We start from the raw sequence: 27,714 nt of genomic DNA on the forward strand, positions 1-27,714 counted from the left end.
TAAAATCAGCTTCTGCAAATATAGATTAAACTGGTGACCTAGACTCCAGAATGTTGTTTACAATCCAGTTATTTCCCATCCACAATGGCCAAAATGACGTGTGCTTAACCAAACTGATTTAAACCTGTGTTAAAAACAGTTTCTTAACATTAGTAAAACTGCAGTGTGAACATGACATCAGGCTCCCTGAAACCACAAATTCCAAATCCCGTCAGGGTCATCTCTATCCATCATCTTTCTACCCAAGGAGCACAGAGTACTTCACAAATTTTAATAAATACAGGGCTTATCTACACACTGGGGATTCTTGCACCAATGATCCTGAATCTGTGCAAATCCCTAGTGTCAATCTGCTGCATTCCTGTAAAATGTCTTGCTGTTTCAAACTTTGTTGTATTGGTCCAGCATCAGTTTTCAGCTGCTGGATTGGGTAAAGGTTCTATAGAAATGCAAAGTATTATTACAAAGTATTTGCTCAAATAAAAATATCATATTACCTACCTTGTCCTCTTTTTTTAATGTATTTCACATAAATCTAGAGTTCATCTCCTATAGTGCTGAAGAAAACAAGTCAAGGCTTCAGTTACCAATCAGCACTCTGGAAACAGTTTGGTCTTATAACTATTGGTCACATTTTTACCCTTTGAGATTATTTACCATCTAAAATGAATGGTGATACTTGCTTATATCTGCAAGTACGAACAAAAAAATCTTATGATGTGACTTATATTTGATATAAAAATCATCAATGAAAGCATGGGTCTAAGAGATATGGATAGGTGAGGGGATTGGTTTTGGGATATGAAATACATTTTACCTCTTAGTCACTGGTGTAAGTCTAACTCAGGTGAGAAGGGCTGTTTGGTACTCTTGTGCCCAGTGAACAAAGTGTGTAAATCAAAACTGACATTCTTCTTGGCAGTTGCAGAGGAGAGCCCAAGGACTAAGTATGCTTCATAGTGAACTACCCTCATACTCCTTCAAGGCAAGACTGAAGTGCATCTAACCTGCAGTGCTACTGCCCACATTGTATCTCTCAGGTGGATAAATAGAAGACTTCAGTCTCCACTGCTGTCAAGTAGACTGCTGCTTTTCACGAGCACTAACTTAATTCCAAAATGAGGGTGAGGGTGGGGGTGGGGGTAGGGGTGGAGGGCAAAAAGTTAGAGACTTGGAACCTGAATTAAATGAAAATAAATTATTGCAGATGGGCATGTTATATATTCTTATTAGTATTCAACATAACTGCCATATTGAATAAGTAAACAGATACATAAGAATAAATAGGAGGAGAAAGAAAATATTGTTTCTTAGTTGGGGTATGGACTAAACTCTTAAATCCTCACCCTACATAACATAACTGGCATGGTTATGTGAGGCATGCTATAGCTCGATTAATAAAGCAGGGTAGTACATATAGATCAGCTGTTTGGCACATGGAATTTTGATTTCATGTTTGCAATTTAAAAAATATAACCCCAAAATGATAGGGGTTATATTTTAGCTTATGAATCTGATTTTCAGAGGTGCACCTCCCTTTGACTTCAACTGGAGTTATCCATGCTCAGCACTCCTGAAAACTGGGAAGTAAAAAAGAAAAGTTAACAGCAACTTAAGACCTTTTGCATCTATAGCCTGTCTTTATCTCAGCTGTCTAGAGAACTTTGATGAATTTAAAAGAATCAGGGATCAGTTCTTGAACCATAAATAATATATATATATATTAGATTTTGGATTTTTTTTTTTTTTTTGAAACACAGTAAGACCAGGAGTCCACACACTAAGATCATATAAATAAATAAATAGTAGGTTTATGTGCCATTGCTCTCTCTGGGTAGAATCAGAACTGCTCAACTGCATATCCAAGTTCCTACACTGCTGATGGCTAATGTCCCTTTCGTTGAAGAGATAGGAGATGGTGTCTTTAAAGCAGAACAAAGCGAATTGTAGCTATGTTGCTGTTGTGAAGTTCCAAGCAACTGCTGTTTTCGAATAATGATAGCTATGAAATCCTAGCTGGCTACTGATTTGTTGCACTATGAAGATCTGATCTGACACATTCCAACAGCCTCTTCTAAAACGACATTTTCTTTTCATCTAGATTTTTATGGACTATGTTTATAGGTATCTCAGAAAGTTCAAACACATCATCAGCCTAAAGCTTTTTGAATTTTTTGCGTGGCTTTTTGTCCTCTTTCCCTTTCATTACAGACAGTGAACCCTGAATTCCAAATGACAACCATGAGTGAGTGTCCACAGACAGACTGAATATCCTGTTTTCAAGGACAATACAAGCAGCCACACTCCTGCATGTGCTCACCCGAGCATCCAGAAATCATGCTATTAAAAATAATGAGATTTGGGTTCATTTTATTAATTTGCTGATTTCTTGGGCTTTTTATGGGTGCATTTGGGTCATATTTTTAGGTTTTCCTTCATAACCATGAGGACTAGCCACTTACTTTTTTTTATTGTTTTTTTGTTTGTTTGTTTGTTAAAAAAAAAAAAAAAAAAGCTGAGATTCTCTTCTAACCACCTGAATCCAGGAAATGGGGCATTAAGAAAGCCAGCAAATATTACAAGAATTGACTTTTGTACTTAACTTTACTATGGCAAGTAGTGGTATTAAAATCAATGGGGTTACTCATGGTAGTAAAGTTAAGCCTGTGTGTAAGCGTTTGCAGGGGTGGGGTCCAATCTGGTACTTTTACAAAAAATATATGAATTATTTTTGAGGTTTAACACAGACGCTGGCAATGAGAAATCCTAGTTAAAGGCTGCTCAGCTGCTGTGCCAGTCCTGGGGTGAGTTCAAGGAACACGTTTACATGCTGGAAATGAAAGGACCCATTTCTTTCACTCCCCTGCTTCTCCATCATCCCTTTTGGGAATCATTTGTGCATTTCCTCTGCTTCCGTCCCTTCTTGTCTCCATTCCATCCCTTCCCTTCCCTTCCCCCGCTTCTCCCTCCTTTCCTAACCTCTCTTTCCCCTCTCCCTGATCCCTCTCTCCTCCAGTGCCCCTGCCCTGGCTAAGAGCCTGGCACGGAGCTCGCTCGCTCGCGGCCCGGGCGCAGCGCGGTGCGCCGTCCACCCCTCCCGGCCGCTGCGTGAGCTCGGGCTGGTTTCCTGTGTGGCAGGTGAGGTGCGGTCAAAATCCAGCTGCTCGCTTCCGCCCACCAGGTGAGAGAGCAGCAGGCGCCGGCGACTCGGGAGCAGCCGGGGCTTTTGCAAACCCGCTCGTGCGGACCAAACACGGGGGAGGGGGGGAGTAGTCTCCCCACAGGCAGCTTTCCTGCCCTCTGGCTGGTTAATGCTCCCGGGGGTGGGAGGAAGGACGAGCAGCGGCTGGAAGCCAGCAGCGGGCAGGTCAGTAACTTCCGGAAAGTTTGAGTTGCACCGATACCCCCCGCCCCAAGCACCCCAAATCTACCGCAGATCGGCGGGGGGCAGGAGTGGCTTTGGCTCTGCAGAGAGAGCCCCGATGAGCCAGGGGCTGAGCTGTCACTCTAGGCACTTTATACAGAGCCACAGTCAAAACAGGGTTAGAAATACTCCCAATCCGGGGCAGCTCAGATTCAAGGCCCATTTCAACAGCACCCCCCCCCCCCCTTCCAAAGGAGTATGCTTGTAACCCCATCCTCTGCCCCAGGCCTGCTTAATTTGGAAATGGGGAGCTGATCACCCTCTGTCACTCTGGACATTATTAAAGGTCTCTGTCATAGGTGTAGTTTGACATCTATATTTGGAAGGGCAGAAGCAAGGGGGGGGGGGATTTCTGCTTCCCATTTAGCACAGAAGTTTTCAAAGGCAGGGGGTGTTGAAGGAACTTTGGAGGGGGTGGGACACCAGTGAGGTGAGTCCAGGGCTGGAGGTGGTGGTCCCTTCCCCAACCCTGCTGGGAGTTGTCTGGGGTCCCCCCACTCACCTCCTCAATATTCCTCTGTGCCCCCTTCTGCCCCCCAGTTCGAAAACCTCTATGCTAAACGGAAGGCAGAAGTATGGGCACGTGACCCTATGTTCCCACCCATGCCTTGCCTCTGATTTGGAGGAGCAGTGCGCCCCCAATCTCTACCCTGCTGCGTGAGTAGCTGTAGCTGCCAGGATGTAAAAGGCTCTTTATTTTTACATCTGTGGAAAATTAGTTTGATTGGGGGGGGGAGGGGATATGAAAACTTTTATCTGCACCTCTCCAGTTTTCCATGTATTCTCTTTTCACTGGTGCTGAGTGTCACTAGGTCCCATGGACTTCTGCTGGAGTTGTTGGTGCTCAGCACTTCTGAGAGCCAGGACCTATGTGTTTTTAGATGGAGGCTTCGTCTCCAATGCAAATGAGATGTTTTTTCCAATGAAACCTCTATCTCAGTGTAATGTCCTAGTGGAGACAAGGCACAGGTAACTGTTACCTTGACTAGTTACACTGAGTTAAAATCTAATTGTGTCTTGTCTCCACTAGGACTTTACATTGCGATAGATGTCTTGATGGAAAAACAGATGTCTTCAGCTGTGAAGACACAGCCATATATTTGTAGCAGGACCTGCCCATATTTTTGTGTATTGTACACCACTGAGTATGCTCTTGGTCTTAAATAATAACCTGATGAAAGTCTTGTTTTTAAAGCCATAATTCTTTCCTGAATAGGTGTGTTGGCTCCTGGACTGTGTAAGGTAACACATTATCCTGTCACAGGGCTGTGTAAAATAGCTTCTTTCCTTCTGAAGGATTCCAGAGCAGTTAAAAAATTGTATGCACTTGGGGCACTCTGTATTTTTGCCAGATCTGTACTAGGACCTTTTGCTAGTATAGCAGTGTTGTGTAGGGGTGTGACTTTTTTTTTTTTTAATGACAGTTACATATTGGCAAAAGCCCTAATGTAGCTGCAGTTATACAGGTATAAAATTACTTTTTCTGGTATATCTTTTTTCACTTGCCAAACTGGTATAAGCTAAACTGTTAAAAGCACATTTTTGCCAGTATAAGCTATGTCTAGACTAGGAAGATTTTCCTGTGTAGCTATACTGGTGAACCTTGTTTAGTGTAGAGCTGGCCTACATCTAGGTGGATAGTACCTAACACGCTTTGGATGTTAATGCAATTTAAACTAGAGTGTCACACTATACAGACCTGAATGCATTGCACGTACCATGGACTACTTGCATTCTTTGGTGAAATATTTGCTTGTGGTTTGCAGATAGCTGGATGGTCACATGATACTGCCCTTCCTTATTTCCAGCTGCTAAATTGCACTGGTGCTGAAGCAAAGGGGAGGAAATCAGAGAGAAGGAGCCAGGGTATAGAGAGAGAGAACTAGGAATGGCTGGGCAAGGATACTAGCACTGAGAATAGATGAGGAGACTGGGACTTGCAAGGCATGGAGATTGGGACGAGAAGCCTGAGGAGGGGCGACTAGAACTAGGTAGGTGAGGTGAATGGGATGGGGAGGAAACAGGACTGGGACAGACAGGTTGGTGGGGATAGGACAGAAGATAGTCATCAGTAGATGAGCCTATGCCCATTACAGCAAACTCCCCTTCAGAGCAGGGCCCAAGCCTAATTTTTTTGGGCCCAGTACAAACTTGTAACACCGGGCCCCTCCCACACACATACCACAATCTCTCATCCCATACATACAATCTCATGAGCCATGAAAAAAGTTTGTATTCTGAAATTACTGTTACATATTCTACATTTCTGAAAAATGCTCCCCCTTTACTATTTTTGTTTAACATAACAACCCGCCTGAGAGTGCTACAAGTTTGCTGATATTTTGTAACTTTTTGGTCATTATAAAAGTATTGTATCCTGTCAATGTCTTGATTTTTTTATTTTAATGGACCAATGTGACTGCAAACATTTTATAATTAGGCCAATTAACTTTAAAACTTTATTTTTCTGGCCTTTTTCATTGCAAAACCATGAATTAGCCCCCCAAAGTCAATTTCTCTTGCAAGTTCACACTCCATAGACAAGATAACTAGATGGTTTAACCATTCTTGCCCCATTGTAGAACGCCTGCAGTTTCTGATGAGTGCTAGCTTGCTGAAACTTCTTTCAGCTTCTGCCACAATGATTGGGAGTGTGCACAAAAAAAAGTGATGTGTGTTCTGGCAGTTTTTCTTTGTCATCAATTGCCAGTGCCACAGACACAGTCTCTATATTGAAATCATTTTCATCTTGATTTGTTCATCTGCTTCCCTAGTTAGTATATTGCCTGATGGCAGAAAGGCCTTGTCTGATTTGAAAAACTGGAGGCTAGATTGGTGTCCTTTAGCTTCTTTTAGTTCCCTTTCTTTTACCTCCTTACGTTTCTGGCTGCCTGATTTGTATTTATAGCCACCACCAGACATGGCAATATGGGGTAGGTGTGTGACTGTGAGTGAACTAGACACTTACTCACATATATTTTGGGTCTGCAAATCCTACCAGAAGAAGCAGCAGTCCTGGCTCCCACTGTGGTATGGTGTTTTGCTTTGCCCCTCCCACCAGCCATCCCTCCCTCCCCCCTTTGCACAAGGAACTCTGGGACTGGTAGTTCTTGATCTTGATATGATAGACCATGTCACAGAGAGGAGCACAAATCTCTCTGTCTCTCAGTCTCAAACTACAAGTCCTAGTTTAACTGCACAAGCACACACTCTCTGTTCTAGAGAAGTGCCTGGACAGGCCCAGCAACTCACTGTTCAGAATGTTGCTTGAGACTGCTCTAATACTGCTTCCGATTGGCTCCAGTAAATCTCACAAGATCTAGACAATAGATACAGGGAAATACATTATAAATATCCTCAGCCAGGATCTACAATTTAGCCTCATTTTTTTCCTCATGGTAATGGGGGTTGCCCCCAGAGCCTCTGGGTCCCGGTAAAGTGTATAGATAACTGAAACCCACTGGCAAGGTTTCCCATTCCCCTCTAGCACAGGTCCACATGGAGGATAACAACTCACTACTGCTATCAGTTACTCCATTATCTGAAGGGGCAGAGGGCCTTGGGGTAGAGAATCTAAAGGTTGTAATCCTGTTGATGAAATCATGTGGGTGTTGATGTGTTTTCCTAGGATTTTAAAAAGCAGACTGAAAAATTACGCTCTCAAAATTCCATTAATGGACTATCTTTAAGGTTGCAAAGTCAAGCACTGGAAAGTTAGGATTCTAATAAAAGGGACACATACTGGGGTGAGCAGAGGGAGTTAAACTCAAAGGACAGATTAAATTCTTTTTAAAAATCATGATTTGGGGGCTGATTTCATGATTTTTTAATTTTTTTTGAAGGTGTCTGACTTGTGATTTGAATTTATGGGGTTGGCAATGTTGTCTAAAAATAAGATTTAGTAGGTGGGTGTAGAAACATGAGATGAGGTAAGGAACTCAAGGCTGTGTAAATTTCATTCTGAACATAACAAGCTTCAGTGAATTTTCTTGGCACGCTGTCTCCAAATTAACAACTTCCGTCCATCGTTATTACATTCCTATCTACAGGATTAGCATCAGGATTTTGGGGAGGTTTTGCAAGCATTCTTTTGGGTCCCCAAATTTAACCATCTTAAAAATCCAAGGGAACTATTGTGGTGGATTGCATAGCCCCAAAGAACAGCTTTGGGTGACAGTTGAAGGGGGACTATAGGTAACTCTTGATTTTAAAGGTGTAGGGGGGAAATGACCATATCAAGCTTTCAACCCCAGTGAATGATTTGTGTTTTCAAGGCTCCTTTCACAACAAGAAGAGCTAGGGGCTTGCTTTAAAACGAACACCTCCCTTCCACTCTCCGCACAAAAAAGAGGGGAGAAGGAAGAAAAGTTGAGTCTGCCTTTGATATGGCATGCAAAAAATTGGTGTGGCATGGCTGGAGGTGGGCTTTGATCCTGAAAGATCCCAAAGACCTTAACAAATTTTAAGTTGTTATACGAATTGTACACGAGGATCACTTCAACTGCTATTAGAGTGTAGCTGCCCCTCCAATAGATCTTAGCAACTCCAATCAACCATTGAAGGCTGAAAGTGGAAATTTTCATTTGATTCTTTTTCTCCTGGGCTTTTCTGCATATTTGGTGGAGCCAAAGGGGCTCCCATTTTTTTCTACTTTAATCCTTCTCTCTTGACTCCTTATCTCATGTCATAACTACTCTCCTTCCACCTACTATAACAGAAATGTGATTCACCTTGGAAATAGTCAACACAAGCCTCTGGACGAGGTTGCTCTTGAATGATAAAGGCTGCTTCCTTAGTGAGTCTTTGGATTTCTTGCCAAATCGGATTCATTTTGTGGTGTGGATTTTGCCGCCTGTGTTTAAGATGTGTTTAATGTGTTTCAAATTACTTCCACAATAGGATTGTTTTGTAGCACTGATGAATTGTGTTTGTGTTGGGGGGGCAGGTAAAATTTCCAAGAACTTTGCCCTGTTTGAAAGTATCTGATGAGATTTATCAAGCGAAGCAGGGACAAGCCTGGAATGTAGGAGAAAGTGGTGTTGGCACTTCAGTATGTATGTATCTTCTGAGTTGATTCAGAACCGAAGTCCAATGTGGAATTAGGAGGCAATAGTGCCTTTGGAAATGCAGTATTTCACATGGAAAAAAAAGTGTCCTGAATAAAGCTGTGCGATGTTCATAGATTTCAGTCGAGAGGAATTTGCACAAACATTTCTTGGGTTAAGGGTCACATGGGTTTGCAGTCCCTGAATTTTGCTCTGAGTTTTGGTTTAAAATGGCCCACCCTCCAAATCTGTAAGTTGTCCTAAAAATCACATTTTGCTTGGTTCTAGGTAGAAGCCATGCAAACCACTAAGTTCTGTATGGATTCCACCAGAAACCATAACTGCCCAGGCTGACCAAAAGCTTCACAAACCTCTCTTAAGTCTTTGGTTTGTCATACAACTAGATGACACAACCTGGGACAAGGTGAAAGGTATAGAAGCGTAGTGGCACTCTTTACAAGAGTAGTGGTGTTAGCTTTGGCATTATGGTTCATTTTAAAATTATGTAATTGTACTACCTAAAATATTTCCTAAACTGAGCTCTTAAATGGTGCTGCTGTTCAGAGGGGTTGACTGTTAATGAATTAATGAATGTTCATTGCTCATACAGTATACCCCTGATTATCCAAATGACAGTGGGGACCTGGATTTTATTCAGATACGGGGGAGTTTGGATAATCGAGAGGGACACTGCACAGATATAAGGTTCCACCTACATGATCAGATTGTAGGATTGACAGCTGGGCTGCAGAGGGCACCCTGTGCTGCCGCTCCTGCCCTCTTGATTATTGCAGGTGCAAGGTCTGGAGGGAGGCAGAGGCCTCCCAGGCAGGACTTTACTCTGCCTCACCAAGACCCCAGCCCTCCCTGCATCTTGTGCCTGCTGGGATCAGGTGTCACTGGCCCAGAGGCAGCACAGGGAGCCCTCTGCAGCTCCGCTGTTGCAGCCTTGCTCACCTGCTCTTGTGACTGTCTCTGGAGCCATTCAACAGAAGGGTGGCCTCCCCTGCATCCATGAGTTATCTGCTTTATTATCCGAACCTCTGCATTATCCATATCCCTTCCTTGTTCCCCCATGGGGATTCAGATACTGCAGAGGTTTGGATGATAGGGTTTTGGAAAGTCAGGCGTACACTGTATATCTGTTTACATTGGTAAACTGCTTTGGTTGCCCTCAGCATGACAGGCCTATGTAAATGCAAGGTGATACAATCAAGCTCTTATTTGCATATTATCACAAAATGTATCACAAACAGCCTCAACCAACTGCCATTGTGTTACTGTACATACACATAGTAAGAGACTGTCCCTCCCCAAAGAGCTTATTTAAATAACTAAGACAGACAAAACAATGGAAAAAGTAGTGACTTTAAGTTCACACAGCATTGTAGAGCTGGGACTAGAAGATTTTCCAGTCCAATGCCTCATCAACTAGACCAAGTTGCCTGCAATATATTTTTTATGGGTGGAGCACAACAGGTTTTGGAGGGACTTTGCACAGGTGTAAGGTTCCACCCACATGATCAGATTGCAGGATTGGGCCATAACTATGAGGAGACTGCCAGTATCTCGATAAATAAAATAACAATGGAAAAAGTAGTTTTAAAATAATTGTAATAAGATTTTCAGTGTGTTGTGTATTTTGAAGGGACATCAGGTTAAAATGCAGTCAATTTAAAAAAAAAAAAAAAAAGTTTAAAATAGTTTGATGTAATATGCCTACCTTTCAGTCTCCTGTCAACTTCTGTGTTTTTTACAGTTGCATTTTTCTATGTTTAAAAATTAATTCTTTGTTGCTATGTGAAAGGCCCAAACAAACAACAGAGGGAAACTTGGTGACTATTCATAAGTAGCAGTGAAACTGACTATTTGATTGTAAACAAAGTGAACAATAATGTAAATGAAATAAACAGAATGAAAAATAGACGTTTTTCCTCTACCATTGGTTATAGTAATTTTATGTGTTACTTATAGCAATAATAGAGTAAAATAAAATTGAGGGATATGTTTTTTTGAGTTGACTCAGTCTCCTAAGCAATCTGTTGGAAAGTATAATAGCTTAGTTTTCACTTGGTTTCTTGGTTTATTCTTTTTTTTTTTTTTTTAATGTCATCTAGGTTATTCTGACTGATTTCAAAGAGATCAATTCACCATGCCTGAAAATCCTGCAGCAGGTAGATATTTTAAGAATAAGTATTTTTGTTGAGTAGTGAGAGGATTATGAGACAGATTTCTAATTTGTATTATTTTGGGGTGTATCAGATAAGCAGCAGGTGCTACAGATTCTTGATCGTCTACAAACGAAACTGCGAGAGAGAGGAGAGACTTCACAGAATGAAAAACTGGCTGTTTTATGTAACACACTCAGAAGCCCTCTGTTTAATCAGATACTGACCCTTCAGCAGTCTATCAAGCAACTGAAGGAGCAAGTAAGTTGAAAGTTACATTTTCTGGCTATGCTATTGACTACATTTATTTAGCTTTATAAGCTGTGAGTGGGGTGATTGAATGTTCTAACTTTTTCCCACCCTACTGGTATCTAACCAGGCTGTCGGCCCCATCACTGTAGGATCTGAGTGCCTGTGGCACACTCACCAGTACACTCAATTCAAGTCACAGAGTTAGTTGAGCCAGGCATATGAACTTAAAATCAGGAATTCATTCTACATGCCCTGAGTGCCAGAGATCTCTGCAGGTGTCCTGTCATTATCTTTCTGGCTGTAGGAGACAAAAATAGGAGATAAAAATATATCTAAATGCAAATACATCTAGGAACAGAGTTGCAAGTGTGTAATGAATTAACACTTGGAATATTTAGAATTAGTGTTTAAAAAAGTTGATTTTGTTCAGATTCCTTTTAAAAACATTCCTGAGTGAGAGAACTCTTTCTCTGACTTGGCATCAGGGCTGGATTTAGGGGTAGGTGACCACATGGGGTGCTGGGCTCAGGGTGCTGTTTTTGTTGGGAAAATAGAATGTTTTTGAAGTAAAGTGTTTCAGGTATTCCATATGTGGATTCATTTTTCACTAACCTTTTAGAATGTTCTATACCTTTGAAGAATCTTGTGGAACCTTCCAGACTTTGAGAACTACATTTTCCTCAAACCTCCTAGTCCAGGGGCTCTCACAACAAAATTTTTGGTGGCCTCAGAATGCGACCACCAGCTCCTGCTGGTGGCTGCCCTGACAATTTTTCCTAAAATACTTAATTAACTTTAGGAGAAACAAATAAATATGCACATATACATGTCCAAACCATTGTAATTTATTTATGTAGGGCTTTTTTGTGGACTTAATAAAAATAATGTACGGTTATCTCTATTCTTTACTGGAACCAAACAGACTAGAAACACAAATAAGGTGCTTTGCGGATTTGTTGTTGTTTGTTTCTTTTGCTTTTTTGGTTGCCCTTTTTTCCTTTGGTAGACTTGCTAGCTAGCTGCTTTTGGGTATGTTTGTTAATATCACTTTTCACAGGAGACTTACTTAGCCCAGGAAGCCTGGGGACAAATTAAGCCCTGGGTTGGGAGGTGGGTAGGGAGACAGCAGAGGTCTGGGGGGATGGATGGAGGGCCAGAGAGGCAGCAGAGGCCAGGGGCAGTGGGGGGGGGGGGCAGGGGGGCAGGTGAGGGGCCAGGGGAGGCATCAGGGACTATGGGTGATATATGGGGGATAAGCCTGGGACTGCAGCTGGAGCCTGTCACCCGTCTGACCCCTGCCACTCCGGGGCTGAAGCCCAAAACCTGAGCCCCACTGCCCCGGGAAAGTGGGGAACTCACCAGCTGCCTGCTTCCCCTGCTGGTAGCTCTGCGGGGAGGAGCTGCTGCTTTGCCCCCTCTCCACCAATAATGGTCCAGGAGTCTGCCTCAAGAAAAGGCCCTGGTGGCTCTCCTAGAATGTTGTCTGTCATGCTCCCACGGAGCAGGACGTTGCTGGTCAGTCAGTGACGTATAAGAACGAACTGAAGTGAAGTGAGAGCCCTGCTGTGATAAATCGTGCATGCAAACCGTGCATCCAAGTCATGAAATGGGCTCCAAATGCAATAAAAAATAGGATGTTCAAAAGTTTAACAAATGGCAGAGGCTGGTGGTGCAGAAGATGCTCCTTGCATGAAGCACCATTTGGTGCAGGGCCGGCCCTGCTTGACATGTCAACGTTTGTACTTCCCAGGAGAATACTTCTGCATTTCTTAGTTGTCTGGTGATGCTATATACATTGAATTCCAGCTCCTAGCAATTGCAGCATGTGCAATCTGTTGCTTGTGGGCCAGGTCCAACTAGGCGGAGCATGCTAAATGTGGCCTGTGCACTGGAGAAAGCACAAGTGGCTCTTCTGCTGTTTGTTCTGCTTTCCTGTGCACTGCAGCAGTAACACACTTTGGCTGAACTAACTGTATAGAGGAAGGATCATGAGACCTGGGATAAAATTTGCAGAAGTATCTAGGTGACTTAGCGTCTTTCAGTGAGACTTAGGTCAGGTCTACACTACAAAGTTTTACCAGCATAGATATATTGATCAGGGGTATGATGAGATGTGATTTGTGACTGACACAGCCACTTGTGTAGATGCAATTATACTGGCAAAATTGTGCTTTTGCCAGTATAGTTGTCCTGGCAGATAAGCCGGTACAGTTTATTTAGCAGTTTTGCCAGTACAAACTTTGTCCACGCTAGGCTATAGCCATACTAGCAAAACCTTCCCAGTGTAGACCTAAGTCACTTTTGAAAATGGGACTTAAGCCCCTAAGTGAGCAAGGTACATTTGAAAATTTTACTCACAGTCTGAAGGCTATTCCCACTCTCACTCCTTCCACATGTGTTAGCTCTTGGGGAGGAGAGGGAAAAACAGGAGAGTAAGGAAAGAGGGATGTAATAAATATAAGGAGAATAAAAGGGAAGAAAACAGAAAATGTTTTGCCTTTAAAATATAGTTGAAACATGGAGGGATTGTATTTTTTTTTTTTTTTAAAGATTCTTTTTTAACACCAAAGGAACTGTGTTTTGGCTATGGCTGCTGTTATGCTGCATTTCTGTTTCTGTCTCCAGCTGATTCTTCATTCCTTCTGCCTCTTTTTCTTTTCCTCCTGTTTCTAACACATTTTTTTCTTTGTGCGCAAATGAGATGTGATCCCATAGTATGTGCCTGTTTCTGTTAGTCCTTTCGCACACTTGGTGAAAAAGTGTAGGCAATCCTGATGTATGTACTAGGTTTTAATGTTCTGATTTAAAATGCTGATAACTTGTTTATATAGCTATTTTTGTGCAAAATCTTATACCTGCAGATCTACTTTTATATTGATTTTTTTACTTTGAATATATTGAATGTACTTTTACTTTGAATACTAGGAGGGTATTTGACTAAATCTTTTTGCTTATTATGAATAGCTCAATTGCATGCCTTCAGACCGTTCAGTGGACTTTGATTTTACTAAGAGAGGGTTACTGGTATTTGATGCCGACAGATCTGTTGCTAATGGGAACTTGTATATGGCTTATAATAATTCACCTGTACCCAGCGTAGCTCCTCTCACTCCACAACTAGGAGCTGATGAATTCAACATCATGATCCAACGGATGGCAAAGGTAAAGTGCTGTCATGGCCAGTGCATTAAATTTATTTTCCCCAAATACCAATTCTTTTGCATGCATCGTGTTGGAATAGATAGCCAAACATAACTTTTCTGTACTGTATTTGGGGCAGAGGTGTCTTACAGCTCAGTAGGAGAGTACAGATCATTGGGACTTTTTTTCCCTGTGGATGTTTGATGAGAACGGAAAATTTTAGCTTTTATTGACTTTAAAAAAAAAAAAAAAAAAAATCTTTTAATCAAAACCCCAAAATAGAAAAATTTTAGTTTTCAGTTGGCAAAAACTATAATGATTTTACCTACTGATGAAATTTCATGAGAAATTGACATTTCCTGAAAAAATTTCAGTTTTGAGTTTTACCTGCTGAATAGAGAGAGATAAACAGTGGAATAAAATATGAGTTGTTTTTAATGTACCTCTTACTTTAATTTAAGACAGCTTGATTTTAAAATCTAATGAGACAGGTTCTGATTTCATGAACATAGGTGGTGTAGCACAGAGTTTCTCAACCTGTGGGTTGAGAAATCCTGGGGGTACCCGAGACACAGGCAGGGGGTATCTGGGAAAAACTAAGTGAAGGGGAAGCGAGCGCCAGCTGTTGGGGGAGGCAGGCAGCAGCCCCCAGCTTCTGGGGAAACTGGGTGGCAGCAGCCCGCTTCCCGCTGGGTCCCAGCTCCTAGGTGGGAGCCTGGTGGCAGCCTCCTGAGTCTCATGAGCTGGGCTTGCAGCTGGGTGGCAGCCACCCGTGCCCCGACTCTAAGCTGAGGCACAGCCTCCAGCGCCCCGGCTTGAAGACGGGCAGCAGTCGCCTGCTCACATCCCTGGGTCCCAGCTGGCGCGGAAGCCTCCTCTCTCACAGCTCGGAGTGGGTGGCAGTCGCCCACCTCCCGGGCTGGCAGCCAGGCGGCAGCCGCCTGCATCTTGCCCAGGTGGCAGCCCCCCTCCTTGGCTCAAAGCCCAGTGCCCAGGAAACTTGTCAGTTTCAGCTAGAGCAGTGAAATTGACAACTATGACAGCCCCAGATTTTACCAGTTACTCTCTTTTCCTGTCTCTCTCTCACCCCTTCCTCTTCTCAAATCTATGGCAAAAAATTTGGCGTGGCGCTTTATATTTCCCAGCATTGGCATGCCGCTCAAAACCTCCTAGCTTTGGCCAACATCACCTCTAGTCCAGGTACATACTTGAGTTGCGCACCTCTGGTATAAAGGTGGTAACCCTGCCCACACTAGATCTGACCATCTGTCATATCACGGCCTTATGTACTCAGCCCTTCTTCCAACATATGGCTCACATTAGTCTGTAAATATAAAATCCCATGGAATATTGAGTCTTGGGGTACTTATTAAAGTTTTCAGAAGTTAGAGGGTACTTGCTACTTAAAAGGTTGAGAAACACTGGTGTAGCATATTATTAGCAATACCACTGCATATATGCAGAGCCCTGTAGTTGTACAGGTGCAGGGTTCCACTCATGTAAAACAGGGCCTGCCCTATGCATTTAATATTGTGCATTATTTTCATTCTTGAGTTAATTGGCTAGTCATTCCTCTCTCTATATTAAGAAACTGTTGCTAATTGGCTACCTTAATGTAGCTGTATTATTTTAAGCACAACTTTTCTCATTAATATGCCATTAACTCACCTAGTGAAATATTTAGCTATAAAAACTGAACACTATTTTGAATAAAAAAGATTTGATGCAAGTGTTTTTTCGAAGAATTTTATACCAGTAAACAAGCCCAGAAACTCTGTACTGGAACTGAAAAACAGAACAGTTGCAAAAAAACAACTGGTAACTTTTAAGTGTAAAATGACAGGGGGAAGGAAAAATAAAAGTATTTTAAAACCACAGCCTTTGAACACAGAGCTAAAAACCAACCCTTTTTAAAGCAAAAAGCAGCCAAAAAACAAGTTATTTAGTTTAGTTATATAGTATTTCCAGTAACCCTCAATATACTGCATTAAACAGCATTTTGTTCATACTTTTTGTCCAGTTTGGAATTCATCTTATAATGTGAATGAACTGTGAAAGCAGCTCTTAAATTCCCTGAGGGTTCAGAACCTTGGGTTGCCTGCATATGCTGTGTTCTGTTATGTTAAAAATAATAAATGGGAGAATTTTATAGAAATAATGTATATTCAAAATTCTGCATTTGTTTAGAAGGGGGAAGAATAATTCTCCTAGTACTCATCAATTTTAACAAGATCATTCTACTGTATTGAAAATTAACAATTTTTTTTTATTAGGGCAGGCAAATAGAGTATGTAGAAATAGAAAAACCATCTGTTGGAGGTCTTGGTTTTAGTGTGGTTACCCTTAAAAATCAAACTGTCGGAGAAGCTGGTATCTTTGTCAAGGAAATCCAGCCAGGAAGCATAGCTGCCAGGTGAGAATCTGCATTTCTTGTTTCATTAACTTTTATTTTTAAAATATCCCCCTTCAGAAGTGCTGAAAAATTAGGATTTTGCAGATTTAAAAAAATAATTGTAAGACAAACAGTGGCCAAGATTTTTAAAAATGACTAACAATTTTGGGTATGCATTATTGTTGTAGATGTGTTGTCCCAGGATACTACCCACACAGGGTGGGTGGGGTAATATCCTTTATTGGACCAGCTTCTGATGGCGAGAGAGACAAGCTTTTGAGCTTATGCAGATCTCTTCTCCGGTCCGAGGAAATGAACTCAGAACATCTACAGTGAACGAAACCACACTCTTGATCATTATGTTGATTGCTTTGGGGAAAAAATTGACTATGAGATCCTTAACAAACATCTTGTCTCCTACAATCTGTCCACCACTCTGAAATCCAACTACCAAATAAATAGTGATCAAACCAGTAGACAAAATGTGCGTCATCCTAGTCCTCAACCAGGATGACTCTGTTAAGGAGGCCAACCGACATCTGTCACCATTTTGTATAAAGAACTCAAAGAAGACCCTATGCCACAATTTACCCAGGAATTTAAGGGTATCATGAAATCCTTCCCCAAACAACCTCAAGAGATACTCTATAACCTCATCCCCCAGGGACCTTCTACATGCTTCCAAAGATACACAAACAAGAGCCCAGGCAGACCCATCCTATCTGGCCCCTTTCTTCCTGTATGTCTGCAGAAGTGTTAATGGGCCACTTCACCTTGAATGGTCCCTTGAAATATGATTTAACTATTTATGCTGAACAATCGGATCCACCTTGTATTTAGCTATGACACTCTGAGGGCACATCTATTCTTAAAATGCTGCACTGAAGCGCTTTAATGAAGAAGCTCTACACCAATGGGAGAGAGCTTTTCCGTCAGCATAGTTAATCCACCTCCCCTAGAGACACTGTCTACACCAGGGGTTAGTTGGGTATAACTACGTTGCTCAGGGGGTGTGGATTTTTCACATCCATGAGCTATGTAGTTCTGTTGACAATAGATCTATAATGTAGACCAGACCTGAGTACTTTTTCTCAGACCTGAAGAAGAGCTCTGTGTAACTTGAAAGCTTGTCTGTCTCACCAACAGAAATTGGTTCAATAAAATATGTTACCTCACTCACCTTGTCTCTAGTAATTTAGATTACAAAATCCTGTTATGGGGTTATCTCTCTTTTAAAAAAAATTATTTTAATGTTTTATCAAGGGATCAAAGATTGAAGGAAAATGACCACATTCTGGCCATTAACCACACCCCGTTGGATCAGAACATTTCCCATCAGCAGGCTATCGCACTGCTCCAACAGTCCACAGGATCTTTACATCTGGTGGTTGCCAGGGAATCAGTCCGAAGAAACAGCAGAACCTCTGCTGTCTTAAGTGACACAAATCCACCTGAGACCGTGAGTTATGATACTGTCAAAAATCAGATTTGGAGGGTGTTTAAACATATGAAAGGATTTTTACAGTTGTGACTATTTTTGTTTTACAGCAACTAACTGTATGCCTTTTAATTGTGTCTTAAGTTTAAATTGAAATACCTGCATTTTATCATACCCTAAATATAATGTTTTCATTGAAAAGCTTGCATACATTTGTCGTAAAGTAGATATTGATTTTTTTGCGGGGGAGCTGGAGTTGAAGCTTTAGTAGATCAACCTTTTCTCAGTAGTGGAGCCTAGGCTTTGTCTAAACTAGCATTTTTGCCAGTAAAACTTTTGTTGTTCAGGGTGTGGAAAAAACACACCCCGACTGACTACATTTCACTGACAAAAGCACCGGTGTGAAGAGTGCTATGTTGGCAGAAGAGCTCTCTCCCGCTGGCATAGAGTGACTACATGGGAGACCTTACAGTGGTGCAGATGCAGCAGTGCTGCTGTATGGTCTGTAGGGTAGACGTGCGTAGCCTTCGAGAGGGACAGGGTAGGGCAATTTATACTGGGCAATTAGACTCTCTCTGATTGACTTAAAAAAGGGTAGGTAGTGTTTACCTTCAGCAGTCTCCACTGATCAGAATATGATGATCTACTAAAACCTTAACTCCCCAAAGTAATGCCTTATTTAAATAAAGTGATGCATACAGCATACATGCATCGCTGTGAAGGAAACTTCTTGATTGCATGATTAGTTTGTTAGTTTTTCATACTGACTTTCCTATGTTGCTAGTCTTCACTGATTGTGAACCCACTAATTTTCTTGAGATGCGAGGGCTTATCTTAAACTTGGTTATGTAATCTCACAGGTACTGATCTTGAACTTGTGTCCTGGCTTCATTGAATACAGTTGGGCCACACACACCTGAGAATGGGGCTTGCAATACTGGGATCTTAATTTGTTATATTGGAAATTTTACTGGAGATCTTGCTAAGGGGATTTTTTTTTTTTAAGACTGGATAATTATTTCCCTCATGAATATTATAGCGCCAGTGAAATTTGAAGGTTTTAGTGGATAATCAATCTTGTTTATTGCTCTGAAAATTTTAAAGAATTAAACTTTAACTACTTTGTCATTAAAGGATTTGCACCAAACAGACTAACAAAATAAAATAGAAATATATTTCTCTGTGGGGGGTCTTTAAACTTCCTTTATGATTTTTAACTGATCTTGGCCAAGATTTTCAGTATGCTAATAAATCCTTAATTCACAGAAGTCTTAAGCCTGCTTGCTTTGCCGCATTTTGGTTTCTGTGTAAGAGCTAACATGACAGAAAAAATGGCTAGGCTCAGTTGTTTAACAGTGTTGTTCTCCGGTTGTCTTGTACACCATAAGGTTGCAATGTAGCTTAGAGATTTGCTTCCAATTCAGTATGACAACATTTATATTGTGCTATTCAAACAGAATGTATTGGAGCTCTGTATGGCATGTAAGTGAAATAACAGACGTAGAAGACTGGTCAAATATTAAACAAAAACTAGGTTAATGCAGACTTCTCGCTATCTCCCTTCCTATGGATTGCAGTAAACTTGATATACCAGAAATTAAGATAGTCTTTACTGTTGTGAGGATTGCTAAAATTGCCTTTATGTGGTCCAGAATGGTGTCTTTGAAAGTGAAAAAGCAAAATTTATGCAAAACTCATAAATTTCTGTGTGGAGAAGGAAATTGACTGACTAACCAAGACTCAATATGGTTCCAGTCATATGTGGGGAAACTTGTTCTGAAAAAGATCATTAATTCCTGGCAGATATGAAAGTTGGAAATGTTCATGATTAACTGAAATTAAAATCTCTCTTCTATTAATTGCAGATTCGCTGGGGCCATGTTGAAGAAGTTGAGCTGATTAACGATGGCTCAGGATTAGGTTTTGGAATTGTAGGAGGAAAATCAAGTGGTGTTGTTGTAAGGACTATTGTTCCAGGGGGATTAGCAGATCGGGTAACTTGTTATTTTATGTCACTTCTTATTGGGTTTTAAAGTACGATTAACTTCTTTTGAGAGTTCTAAAATAAGCTAATATATGTAAACAAAAGGAGTCTGATAACATCAAGGACTCAATGCCAATATATATATTGTGTATATATAAATAAATAGTGTTGAAAGTATGATGACTGACAAAAAGTCAACACTGGAACTGAGCTAAGTTACTTCTCAGGCATGGCATGGGCTTCTATTGCATTGCAGATCAGACAGAAATATTAAAAGCTTGTCCAGCATTATAATTAGCATTCAATAAAATGTCAACCATTAGTCATTAATGTTTGGACAACCACCCTTAACAGATGTGCAGATTCTGTGTAGCACATATACATTTGGTTACAATTATAGGGGTTAACTCTGCAAACTCACCTTCTCATGTGAGTAACCCTTACTCATGCAGGTTGTCCTGCTGAAGTCATTGGCACTTGCATGCAGGGCCAGCCGGGTGAGCGATGTGGGCAAGAGGCAAAGAGCAGAGGGGGGCAGGCTTGGAATGTGAGGCTGCAGAAGGGAGCTTGGGCAATGAGAAGGCAGGCAGCAGGGCCCAAGGGGTGGGGAGCCTGGGGAGGCACTCAGAGCTAAGGGACATGGATGGGGAGGCAGCGAGGACAGGGGTGCCAAAATACAAATTCACCCAGAATGCCATTTTCCCTAAGGCTGGCCCAGTTGCAGAGTATGGGTTGAAAGATCCAATACAAGGGTTATTTATTTATACAGATGATTTATTTTTATACAAAGAGGCTTGGGCTTGGATCATTCAATCTGATCAGTCCAGTTAGCCCCTTACACTTTGCTGAGCCCCACTGAAGTCAGTGATGCTAATGATTGTCCATAATCTTAGATGTGCAAAAAAGACATGCTGCATTTTAAAATATTAATGTAAGGCAAGGGGCAGGTTATAGGACTTGTTCCAATTCAGAACAGAAATGAAAACAGGAGATTTGAAGAGCTGGAATGGAAAAAAATTGTCTGTCGCTTGAGAGCCTCCTCTGTAAAACTGTCTGAAGTAATGAATGCTTTTTCACTTATCGTGAAACACTTTTTTTGCTGCGGGGAACAAAATATTTTGTCTTCTACTAACAGTTGTAATTTAAAATATTACAATATTCAGTTTCAACTAAACAAGAGGTGAGATACAATTAAAATGTGAAATAATGAGCACAAGTATGCTAAAGCTTGATGAGTTTGTGAATGAATCTTCGCTAGTCCTGGAAGAAACACCAGTATTAACGTGCGTGATAATTATTATGGGCGAGGTCCTCAGCTGGTATGAATCAGTGCTTACCTCAACAGAAAACTATGAAGATTTACACCAGCTGAGGATCTGGCCCTATATATGTTTAGTAGGGTTCTTTCTTACAGTAAAAACGATGGCTTGGGTTTCGATCCAACTATTGTGTTTATTTTTGTTTTTATTTTTAACATGAGTAATCTTACTGACGAGCGTAGTCCCATTACATTCTGTGGAGTTACTCACTTGAGTAAAGGCTAGTCATGGCAGTAGGACCTGCAGGGTTGCGTTTTCAATATGTGAGCCTTCCGAGGTTCTCCAAATAGCCCTAAATCAAAATCCTGTGCTTTGTATCCCTAAAATCCTCTGCTATTTGATAGCATAGTTCTCAGTGAAAATCTCAGACTATTACAGGATTAGAAAACAGTCTCAGCATTTGTTTCCCAGTAAATATGAAATTTAACCTTTTTTCATATGAATTGTACTATTAACAGCCTATATGATTTTACTCATTTAAAAAAAACCAGTTTGCTGTAGAACTGCTAAATGCTGTGGAAAAAGCAATTGTTAATTGTGTGAGCATTTCTGTACATTATTTGATTTGCAGCATTGATTAATTTTATGATATCTTCATGCATTGGCTGCCTCATGAAAATATACTACTCAATTTCAGTTCTGCAATGTAAAATTTTACTCCAGTTATTGATTATTTTTTTTAAATGTCCTATGCTTGAAGGATGGGAGACTCAGAACAGGAGATCACATCTTACAGATTGGAGGAACCAATGTACAAGGAATGATCAGTGAACAAGTTGCCCAAGTGCTGAGAAACTGTGGGAATTCTGTTAGGATGGTGGTTGCAAGAGACCCAGCGTGTGAAATTACTGTGACGCCGCCAACTCCTGTGAGCTTGCCTGTTGGTGCATTGCCCTTCTCTCAGGACAGGGATGTAAGTATCTGACATTTTACTCACAATTATTCAAATAAGTTCTGCTGTGATTTACAGCCAGAAAGAGAGCACATTATTCAGATGTGCTAAAGAGCTTCAGACAGACTACAACATTTTCTGTTCATTTGAGCTTCCAAATATCATACCATAGTATTAAGTGATCCTTATTTTAGCCATCAGTTCAGCCTTCTGTAGTCTTCTACAGTATGCTATACATATCTTTCCTCTCACCAGACTGACCAGGGCTGTTCAGTTTTGCAGAATTTATTACAAAGTGAGTGATTTAACAGGATTGTAAAAATTATCAATAAATGGAACTTTTAGCTCTCCTTCTTAGCTCATTACATTTCTGCTCATCTGAGTGGATTTTAAAACTGCTGCTGAATTTTCTGTCCTAAAATCCAGCATGCACTATGATCAGAACAGAGTTATTCAGCAAGTGATCTACTTCTCTTCATGAAACATAAGTGTACCATCTTCCTAGTCTACGCAACTATCTTTGAGAAATGTATCATAAACATTTGAATCTTGTTTTAGCAAATCTCATGCTCATATCAAAGTCATCTGTTTTTTGGGTTGTTTTTTTTTTAAAGTCATTCTCTTCAGTTTTGAGTAATTAAAATCAACGCTAAGTGTACAGTAGGTCTAGTAAGATGAACAAATCTGTGCTCATACACCATCTGCTACTAGCATGCTACTTAGATTTAGGTGTGGAATCTCTGACTTTTTTTTTTCCTTGTCTTGTCTTGTCTTGTTCTTGAATCTAACTTGGAATCAGAGAGGAGCTGTTTTTTAAAACACAATTTATGTTTGTGCTCTTTTCCATTTGACCAAGCTGCTCCAAAGGCAGCTCTTAGCTTCTGGTGGGAGGCAGTATTTCACATCTCTCTGGAGAGACCCCTCTGGCTGAAGCAAGTAGAGGATAGATGATGTTGGGCTATAATGGCAAACATGATCAGCTCTCCTCCTCTGAAGTGATGTTGCTGTAATAGCAGAGGATTGGGGAATGGAAAAAGTTTATACATTCCAAGTGGATGAGAATGGAAGTTTTCCTACTTCCTCCTCTCTTCTCACTCGGCCTCTCGAAATTTCCACCCCTTCAGGAGATACTGATGCAACCAAGAAGACATTGGTTAAATAAATGTTCTCCTGACTACTTCAAACTTGGTCGCTTGAAAGGGGGACCTGTGCAGTGTTCTGAAAGCAGGCATATCCTAAAGAATCTATGTAGAACCACTTGCTGGCTCCATCCTATTCTCCAAGACCATATACAGCCTTAACTTTTCCTCTCCTAGAATGTATTATTTTCTCATTTCCTGCTTTAAAGACTGACCTTGCAAATTGACTTGTTCAGCAGTATTTGTGTGCTATAGACCAAGCTGCAGGAACCCTGCTGCAAGTCTTCTAAAATGTCCTCCTTTCTGGTGTTGGATTTGTACTGTTTTTCCCACCCCTTTCTAGGGTCCTTCAGGTTTCCATGACATCTAGAATAAACTCCTATGTTGCTAGTCGTGACATCTATTGCATTCTTTGCTGGCAAAGCCCAGAGATTTAGATTGAAGAAGTATCTGGTCAATTGGCTGATAGATTAGTCTTTTCAGAAATTGACACCAGTGGCTAATCTTAAATGTGTTCTTCCCTGCTTCATTTATTTTACTTGTTAAAGGCAGGTCACAAAAATCACTTTGCACCAAGGAATCTACGGCACAAGAAAGATAGCAATTTTTCACTACCATAATCTCGTTCTCCTCTGGCTTTTGAGAGAGAGATTTTACTAGCTGAGAGTTTTACAACAGGAAGTTTTTTTCGGCTTTATGATTACAGCTTAAATCAGTAGAAATATGTCTTGAATTGCCAATTCGTTTGTTGTATATTAAACTACTAATTTTGCTTTTAAACTACCTCCGTTTTCTACCATAGTTTCTAAATCCACACTCCTCTGTGTGTACACATAAGGAAACAGAAAATCTCATACAGTTTTTCATGTGTAAGGCACATACCTACAACCCACCAGTTTAGCCACTGCCAGGGAGTGGACTGTTATGTTTGGGATTGTGTGTCTATATTTCCCAGAATCTACCCGTTAACTCCATATTTTACTAGTCCACTTCCAGTAACATGCCATAGATGAATATTTTTGGAGAACTAGGAAATAGCATCAGTCGCTCTGCTGACGTGCCTCTGGCACTAAGGTTTCTGGTGTTGCCTTTGAAAGAAAGGTCCTGGACTGTAAAAATGGCTCAGTGGGGAGGAACACAACCAAAGATCAAGTGAGCGGTTGCATAATCAGGGATCAGGAGGGCTAGCTTCAGGGGACCCATCGATAAATTTCTCCTGGGATCAGACCATGTTCGAATACTTTATTAGATTGTTTTAGATTATTAGATTAGATTGTGTCTGTTTATCTAAGAAAACACTGAACAGATGATTCAGAAGCTAAAAGATTGTGCCAAATTATGTACTATTCCATTCTTCTCTGTTCTAGTTTCCCTTGTTAAGATAAATATTCTCATCTCTCTTTAAGTAGTAAAGCTTCTTAAAAAAGTTCTCTGGATTTTCTCCCCACTCCCACATCTTAACTTGTGCTCAGTGGAAGTGATTTGTAACATGGCTTTGATTTCCGGTTGTCACTGCATGTTCTAGACAAGTCCTTTGAAGCTTCCACTGCTCTGTGCAGTCCAATTCAGTTCAAATCAGGATAGTAATCATTTCCAACTTGCCCTTAAATGTAATTAAGTAGGTGTGCATATGATTGACATAAAATAAAACAGTGTCTTACACACCTAGCTTCATCTTGAGCACCATATTTAAAATGTGCTATATGCATTTGTTGGATATAATTGCCATGGGATAGCTTGTAAAAATGTGCATATTGTTTTTTTCCGGTAACACCCACAGTATGTTGGATGCTTTCCAAACATAGTAGTAACAATCTTTGTCTGAAGGAGCTCGTGAGTTCCTCTTACACTAGATGGAACAAGTGTATGGTTTCTTTAATGATTGTAAGGAATCAAAATACTTTCCATTAATAGGGTCTAAATAATTATTTTTCTCTGATTAAGGCCAGGGGATTGAGAGCCAAGTATCTTCTATCTGCCACTGGCCTGGTGTCGTGATGTCATGTCTCTGAAGTGATTTTCTGTTCTTAATTAACCAATAGAGGTTCTCCCAAGCGTGCGGCATCATGACATTGTGAGACAGGCAGAGAAGAAATCTTCAAATTTCTATCATGACCCTCTTTGCTTAGGAAGTTACCTAGTTTGTGTTGGAAACTTACTGTCTGGCATTGGATGATGTGATAAGCATGGCCCCTGGGTTGTATATGAATATCTTTTGTTTTACAGGTACCTGTTTCTGATATATCAATCAGATAGCCAAAATTGTCAAAAGTGACTAGTGATTTTGGATGCCCAGATTGAAACTTTATTTTCCATCCTCTGGAAATTAGACCCTTTTGAGGTGCCTGAAATTGGCCTACCAAAATCACTGGTCACTTCTGAAAACCTTAGCCTACACTTTAAAATGTTAGTGATGTAATTTTTTTTTACTGTCATGTGGACATTGTTTTATAAACTGTGTAATATTTTATTTCTAGGATAACTCCACTCCTTTTGATACCTATGATGTGGAGCTTATAAAAAAGGATGGGCAAAGCCTTGGTATAACAATTGTTGGATATGCTGGCACATCTGATGTAGGTGAGTTATACACTGACAGATTATGAAAGACTAGAGCAGTGGTTTATCAAATGCCCAGACTACGCTTACGTTTTTGCTGAAGTCCTGGATATGTACCAAATAGCTCAACATGCACTTTCATTTATTTAATGAGTTAGATGTTAGAGTTTTAAAGACCTTTTAAATTATCCAGTCCATCTCTCTGCCAGTGCAGGACTGTGAGCATCTCAACTGCGTTTAACGTCTATGCCATCTTCACAGGTGATTCCTGTTCAGCACATAGCTATTTCCTACTTTGTGCTAGTGTGTGAGCTCTGGCAGCACACCAAAATATCTATGTGTAATTATGCATGCACAGAGTTCTTTTGTCCAACTCTACTTTACACGTGAGAAAGAAGGAAAGCTTTTTTTTGTAATTTCTACATCTCCCCTTATAAAATACACACACACTCAAGTGTCTGATTAAATGATTGAATTACTAAAACTAAATGTTAAGAGGATGAGCGAGGCCTTGATCCAGCAAAACACTTAAGCACATGCTTAACTTCTAAGCATAAATACTCCTTCTGAAGACAAATTCATCATATGTAAGTGACTTGGTGGCTCAAAGTCTGTATCAGCATGGAAACTGACCTACCATGGAGGGGAACCTTTTCTGAGCAGGATAAATCAAGTAGGTGAGCATAGAGGTGCTTTCATCGCTGCTCTTCTCTTCAGTGCAGACTTTGAATCATGCATAACTACTCAATAATGTGAGTGTTGTGATGTCGATGTACGTTTGTGGCTAGGAGGAGATGCAACCTCATTCCACTTGTGAACCCAGGCCTTCAGAAGTGCAGGGTTCTCAAGCTCTAAATAAATGTGTGTTTAAATAAAGGTGCAAATCAGTGCTTCCATTTAGTTATTCATTCATTTGTTTTGTTTTTTTGAAGCAGATTCTTCAGGGATTTTTGTGAAAAATATCATACCTGGAAGTGCTGCAGATCACAATGGCCTTATACAAGTCCAGGACAAAATTGTTGCTGTAAGTAACATACTTCGTTAGGATCATATTTTGGAACTAGAGGTTATTTTACATATATCTGGATTTTAAAAAAATACTGTATTAAAGCTTGTTCTTAATTTAATGAGAACTAAAGAGAAAGGGAGGAACACTGGGAAATGTCTGGATATGTCAAAAAGAATTAGTATTTGAGCTAATAGCTCTGGTTTGCCTTGGTTAGATTATTAGTTTATTGCCAAAAATGAGAGAGAATCTTAAACAGTAAAACAGGACAGATGTGTGGATTGAAGCATCATAGTGTAGGAATCTTGACTTAGGGCCTGATGAAAATGTTGAGCACCTTCAGTTCCTGTTAAAGTTAGTGGGAGTTGTAGGTGCTCGATACCTTGAAGAATTGTGTCCTTTATGCCCATCTGTAACCATTCAACAGAGGGTTGACATCATCAAAATATCGGTAATGCAGACTTTAAAGAAAAAACAATCCTCTTTTCTTTATAGCTGAAAAAAATCAAAATCTTCTGGATAAATGTCAAGACCCTGTTAACATGTAATGGCTAGTTTTGCATTCCTAATACAAATAGGAATAAACTCTGTAAAGATTATTTCTTAACATGAAAAGAGAGATCTGACTTTATAAAGTGTGTATAAAATATATGGGAGTAAATGTTCTGCAGATACAATCCCTAAACTTTCAAAGCCTGGGGTTTCCCTCATTTGGTGCCCACTTGTATTTACAGCTGCAGTTTTGTGTGTGCATGTTCTAGTCAAGGGTCAATAGACTTTACCCACTTTTCATTTGGGGTATATGGAGTCCAGTTTAAATTAGTCTACTCACTCTTTTTTTAAATTTTATATATTAATATTTATAGATTATAGATATATATATAAAACCACTACACACTGATTGCATACACAGTTGTTTGCATATTTATATGTGGAGGCTTGGTGGAGGTTGGCA

General features: G+C 40.5%; 1 protein-coding gene across 1 annotated transcript in view; it reads left to right on the plus strand.

Annotated features, from left to right (window-relative positions):
* The first annotated feature begins 3,267 nt into the window (after positions 1-3,267).
* Positions 3,268-27,714, plus strand: part of PATJ (PATJ crumbs cell polarity complex component) — a 204,809-nt gene continuing 180,362 nt past the window's right edge. Inside the window, exons 1-10 of the mRNA XM_067535623.1 lie at positions 3,268-3,367; positions 10,587-10,643; positions 10,732-10,898; positions 13,854-14,051; positions 16,304-16,443; positions 17,686-17,881; positions 19,726-19,854; positions 21,864-22,076; positions 25,672-25,774; positions 26,689-26,777. Coding sequence (XP_067391724.1) covers positions 10,622-10,643; positions 10,732-10,898; positions 13,854-14,051; positions 16,304-16,443; positions 17,686-17,881; positions 19,726-19,854; positions 21,864-22,076; positions 25,672-25,774; positions 26,689-26,777 — 1,257 coding nt within the window. The 5' untranslated portion in view covers positions 3,268-3,367; positions 10,587-10,621. The remainder of the gene's footprint in view (positions 3,368-10,586; positions 10,644-10,731; positions 10,899-13,853; positions 14,052-16,303; positions 16,444-17,685; positions 17,882-19,725; positions 19,855-21,863; positions 22,077-25,671; positions 25,775-26,688; positions 26,778-27,714) is intronic.

The sequence above is a fragment of the Emydura macquarii genome, unplaced genomic scaffold (assembly GCF_026122565.2).
Source record: "Emydura macquarii macquarii isolate MOO-44397 ecotype Brisbane River unplaced genomic scaffold, CSIRO-AGI_Emac_v2 contig_3506, whole genome shotgun sequence".
Taxonomy (NCBI): Eukaryota; Metazoa; Chordata; order Testudines; family Chelidae; genus Emydura; species Emydura macquarii.